General features: G+C 38.7%; 1 protein-coding gene across 1 annotated transcript; it reads right to left on the minus strand.

Moving 5' to 3' along the window:
• Nucleotides 1–1,520: 1,520 nt before the first annotated feature.
• On the minus strand, nucleotides 1,521–4,834 carry LOC145205098 (uncharacterized). The gene is made up of 5 exons (XM_080077747.1): nucleotides 3,766–4,834; nucleotides 3,175–3,632; nucleotides 3,016–3,080; nucleotides 2,043–2,200; nucleotides 1,521–1,834 (listed from the first exon to the last, which is right to left on the minus strand). The coding sequence occupies exons 1-5, from the start codon at nucleotides 4,057–4,059 to the stop codon at nucleotides 1,691–1,693; spliced, it is 1,119 nt and encodes a 372-aa protein (XP_079933873.1). The 5' UTR covers nucleotides 4,060–4,834; the 3' UTR covers nucleotides 1,521–1,690.
• Nucleotides 4,835–5,427: the final 593 nt, after the last annotated feature.

Consider the following 5,427-nt stretch of genomic DNA (forward strand, 5'->3'; position numbering starts at 1 on the left):
GTTGAATTTGAATGTTTGACCGAAATTCGTTTTTAGTGATCGGTTTACAGATTGAAGTACCAACTGCTTAATTGCATTTTAGTTGTATTAAGTAGGCTATGTAATAAATTTAGTTTTAACGCACACTAAACAACAAACAACGCCGTAATGTTTTTACCCTGGTTGAACAAAACGCAAAAGCATACAAAGGGGAAATTAACTGATAAAAAATAAACTGTATTTCGTACACCTAAGAAAAAATAAAAATAAAAAAAATAAACTGTATTTTCGTACACCTTGTTATTTTGCAAAACGCCTGAATTATTTTAAACATATGTTTGACTCCTTTTTCGCGAAAATACATTGCGATAAACTGTTTGAAATTGCTTTCGACGAAGGGCACTGTGTCACTCTTAACGACGCACACCTTGTGTGATTCACAGTCGCTTCTCAGAAGTACCGTGCAGCTTCGTGGAAGTCATTCTTCGCGAGTTGATATTTATGGTGCGGGTGGGTGACAGCTTTCTCTCACTTTTCACCGTCTTATCTCTTCTCTTCCATCAGAATTTTCAGCCTCTGCAACAAGTTACATAAATGGATATGGAAATCTAGTTTTTATATATTTGTCAAAAACGAAACTTTTGCACTTAACCCAAAGTGTCATGCCCCCCTTGCCCACATCTTAATACGCCATAACGTTTCAAAACTTTAATAAGTTGGTTTCCTTTTGTCACACAGGCCGGTTCATACTAAGCGGGCCTTACCCGAAAATATCAATCGGTTTGTGGTCACTTTGTTCACCGCTATGCCGAATAATAAAACAAATAGACAAACTGTTGGGAATAAATTGGAAAAGGGCAAACAACAGGCAATAATTATAGATTAAACATATTTGTATAGGTTAATAAGATTTGTTTTTTATGCAAAAAACATATTTGTCTGGACAAAACTTTGACGAAAATATATCCACCAAATGACTTTTTGATTATGGTCGACAATTCGGCACCTTACAAGTCGAAATCATGCTCCACTTGATAAAAGGTGAAGGTTTAAATCATTATCTCGAAGAATTTCGTTTTACTCTATTTGTTGTTTACAAAAAACAACAACATTAGAAAGTAAATGCATTATATACAAAAAAATGTTAAACTAACGTTACCTTGCAAAAATAGTGATTTTTATTTACAGTGCTTTTGTCAATTCGTTGCAAAGAACAAAACATGCATGAAGGCGTAGAAAGACAGGAGCGATACTAAACACTATCAAAAAGTTCCTGGAATTCGACCTATTGCTTTGTACAGAAACGCCTGAAGCTTTGTTTGACAACACATAGTGTTCCCGTTTTAACTTGCTTGCGTAAAGTGGCGCACTACCAGCATTCGAAATTGCTGCCAGTATCCAAAATTTTGTTTTCGTGTATTGACTAGAAAATTTAGCAATTGAATATTCGTTGAGGTCTACCACTGGCTGCTTAGATTAGGTGTGTCTACAACTCTGACCGCCTTCAGCAGGATTAAACTGGAATTATTCAAAAACAATAATGACATACGTAGGAATTGATATATTTTGTAAGACGAGTAGCAAAAGAAAACAATAAATTACACAAAATACAGTACAAATACAAAAATAGCAGCTCATAAAGCTTGTACAGTGTAATAGAAAAGTAAACATGGCACCACATCTTGGCAACAAATAAAGTAGTATGCTTGCGCTACCTAGCGGCAGAAATAAAACGCACGTAAGAATCCGATTCCATTAACCGGTATATTTCCCTTTGGGCGTCGTCGAATGTGGATTGGTTGGGGTCGTTGAGTTGGTTTTTTATTGAGGTTTTGGTTCGGAACGTAAGGTTAACCTGAAAAAGTGTATGCACATTGTTAGCAACATGGGCCAACACTACAGGAAAAACGATGTAAATTATTCGAACAATAAGAATTGAGTATGATAGCCTTACATATAAGAATTGAGTATGATAGCCTTACATATAAGAATTGAGTATGATAGCCTTACATATAAGATTTGAGTATGATAGCCTGCAAAGTTGTTGTACTATTTGTCCTTACCTCTCTGGGTGAGCTCGATTCAATGTAAGTGCTGTAGATGATGCAAGCTAGATTAGAGTGATGTTCACAAGTACGATATTCTTCAACATCATTCCAAAAGTCCAGATTTTCTTCGCTGTATTCCTTTCTTAGAAAATCTCTGAAGTCTTTTGACAATTCTGTAGCAAATTTAAAGTTTAGACCTTTGGTAAAATTGCTTTAAGGCAGTGGTTCTCAAACTTTTTTTTGTTGTGACGCCTCTGGAAAAGTTTTCTGGACTTGCGACGCACCAGCAAATAAAAGGTAATGAGGAAACTTATCAATAAACAGTTAATTTAAATCTATTAAACAGCACTTAACTGTTTTTCGACAAAGTTATAAACTGCACTTAACACTTTTAGTGCACCCGGCAATCACGTGCGGGCTTTTTTTAATTGTTTTAATTATTGCGCACAATTGCATTGTCTTGTATGCTGCAAGGTCTCAACAGCATCAATAACGAATTACAATGAAAGTAATGTTTCAACTTACGCGCAATATAAACTGATGCACAAAATTTACTGCTGCAACTCCTGCACAATAATCACTTAGAAAAGTCGCCTTTGTTACATTGTTATGAAGACTCCGTTCACATGATTAAGTTTAATGCCCGCCAAGCGTCGCGCCAGACACGCGCCTATCACGCACTTGCTGCTTGTACTGTTTGGCCTCGACGTACATTAACGGACAGTCGCGTTTTTGATCAAAAACTTTTGAGGTAAATTTACGTCAATCCGCACTCTACGCAAAAAGTATTTGGACGCATATATACGTTAACCGCACTAAAACCTCAATTTTATGAGATAAACTGAGTTCAGTCACGAAACGGAAATATTCTGCGACGCCCTTGGAAAATTGAAACGACGCACCAGGGCGTCGCGACGCACAGTTTGAGAACCACTGCTTTAAGGTATTCAAGTTTGCTCTTAGCGATAGGTTGGATATTTTTGTTTACCTTTATGCCGAAGTACGTTCATCAGTGTTGGTTGACATCCAAGTTTCAACAAGCTTTCCAGCTTCCTAAATATGCAGTAATGTAAATACCTCGCACTTTTGCTCAATTTTTAAGCACATAAATACTTCAAAATCTAACTAAACGATTTTAATAACTTACGTTTTCCATTCGTCTGCGCCGTCTGCCGGTTTCACAAGTTGCGTTGAGCGGGATGTGCGAAAAGACAGTGAACTGCGTTTTTGTTTGCGGAGAGTTTTAGGATTTTGTGCCCTTTGGCAGTCCTGAGGTGCCTGTACGATTTCTTCTCTTCCTGTTTCCTTGGGTTTTCCGAGTACGTGTCTCTTCCACTTTTTTGAAAAGGCCGAGAAGCGAGCACTTGGCCTTTTGCTCTCGCTACAGATAGAGCTATCTTTCGCAACGGTGTAAAGGCTGGTGGAAGATTGGTGGTGCGATTTTCCTGGTTGCAGACTTGTGGTTTCAAACGCAGAGGAATTGCGTTTCTTTGAACGCAATGACTTCCGCGAGAATATTGCCGACATTGGTCTGCTCTGATTGACTGCGATCGTGTGTCGTCCGTCTGGGGCCACAGAATGGCGTTTCGGTGAACGGAAACTTGCCTGCGAAATACGGTTTATTAAAACGAGTTTTTCAAAAAATATCAAACGCAAATTTGTAGAAATTATTTGACCATATACCAAAGCCTGGCAACAGGGGGATTTGTTAATAAAAAACATTGGGAAAAAAACTTACGAATCTGGAGGGGCGGCGTTTGATGGGTTCCATGAGGGCGGCGGCGACAGCACTTGCTTGGCTACGCAGAAACAATTCTTCCGCTTGGTCGTACTCCTTTGGAAATGCATATTCCGACATGATCGAAGAATTGAGTCGGACATAATGACCTGCAGGTGCCAAATCACTGACAGAATCGTGCACACTTTTATCAAGGATATTTGAATCCGACCAGCATATTTTTAATCCCTCAGTTTTTCCGTGAGCAGACACGCTTCGTATTACAGATGGAGGGGGAGTGGCAACAGCAATCATTTTATTTGCAAGTTATCAACATAAACAATCTGAGAAACAAATATTTTTAACGATTAACGTTTTCTTTAACGATCACTGAAATGTAAACTCTTTAAAGTAATGCATTAAAAGAAATTGTGTTTTCGGCACACAAATCCAATCACACAATTGATGGTTTCCTTTAACATGCAACTGACATACATGAACATGACTTATTTAAATAAAACTTTAGGCGCTCGCCTAATAAAGCAATAAACTGCAATCCCAGTTTACCAAACATTTGAAATAACCCTGACTTGACACTAACACTGAGCTATATTGGACTCTGGTTGACATTCCTTATCTAAACACAAGTTCACCCCCAGGATGGGTTGTTTTCATTGCTTGGTCTGCGTTGTCTCTGTGTTGATAGATGTGCTGTTGTACGCAGCTTGTGGTTATATACTATACCAGCACGGTTAGAAAAACGAAGCAGCTTCAACATTTTTCGCCCTTCGGTTACATTTCGCACGACGATTAGCTTCACAGCTTGAATAAAACAGCTGGTCGCGGCCTATTTGTTTCGTTTTATCAGGCAACACCGGCGGCGGCGGCAGGTCACAAGCACAAGGACTCTTATCGGTGTCCCCAAGTGGACGATAACATTGCGCCCCTCCGAGTGTGGGAACTTCCACCTTGAGATAACAACAAACAACGTGCGGCGTCCCCCCTTTATCGCCTCAAAACCCTTTCCGGGTGTTAATTATGTGACACATGCAATGTTGCGTCAGCCAGTGTCGCAACCCCAACAATATTTGTCTACCTTTGCAAAACCATTAAGTCAAAGAAAAATGTGTTTTAGAAAATAAGTCAATATTTATTTATATTTTATTATTTTATAACCGTAGCACGGAAATATGTTTCGAAAATAATAAATTGGAGCTACACACTACTTTCTAAAATTGATTCTCCATTAAAAATAAAATAAAAGTGGTTATTGTTTTAGTAACCTCGCTTCTACAAATAAACTACAAGCTCTTGGTAAAACAAAAATGACCATAGTTATTTTGCAGAGACAGATTTGGAATTTCCAGAATAAGTGGCCGCATGTTTGTCAGGCTTTGTGTTGTTTAAAACCTTGCGTCGGTTCTTTGTTATCGCGACCCCCTCAAGCATTGTCAACAGGCATTAGAAAGTGCTCGTGCTGGGGTCTCTTCCGCATTTGTTTATAGTAGGGCGAGCGCAGAAGTATTTTCTGTCTGAGTGCCTGAGAATTTTTGTTTTCGTTTCCTCTGCTTGGTTGAAAACATATTACACCACGTGACGTACGCTGACAGAGTCGTATTGTTTTGGGTCACGTGATGGCAACAAAATACCTAACAAAACTTTAACCGCGTCACGAGTTTTTTG

The sequence above is a fragment of the Phallusia mammillata genome, chromosome 8 (genome assembly GCF_965637545.1).
Source record: "Phallusia mammillata chromosome 8, kaPhaMamm4.hap1.1, whole genome shotgun sequence".
Classification (NCBI taxonomy): domain Eukaryota; kingdom Metazoa; phylum Chordata; class Ascidiacea; order Phlebobranchia; family Ascidiidae; genus Phallusia; species Phallusia mammillata.

Bases quoted from the DNA above. Each gene is read 5' to 3' on its own strand.
- LOC145205098 (XM_080077747.1), bottom strand. From the start codon at position 4,059: ATGATTGCTGTTGCCACTCCCCCTCCATCTGTAATACGAAGCGTGTCT. The intron at 3,633-3,765 runs GTAAGTTTTTTT...CGTATTTCGCAG, and splicing joins AACGCCGCCCCTCCAGATTC to GCAAGTTTCCGTTCACCGAA. The intron at 2,201-3,015 runs GTAAACAAAAAT...AATTTGCTACAG, and splicing joins GAACGTACTTCGGCATAAAG to AATTGTCAAAAGACTTCAGA.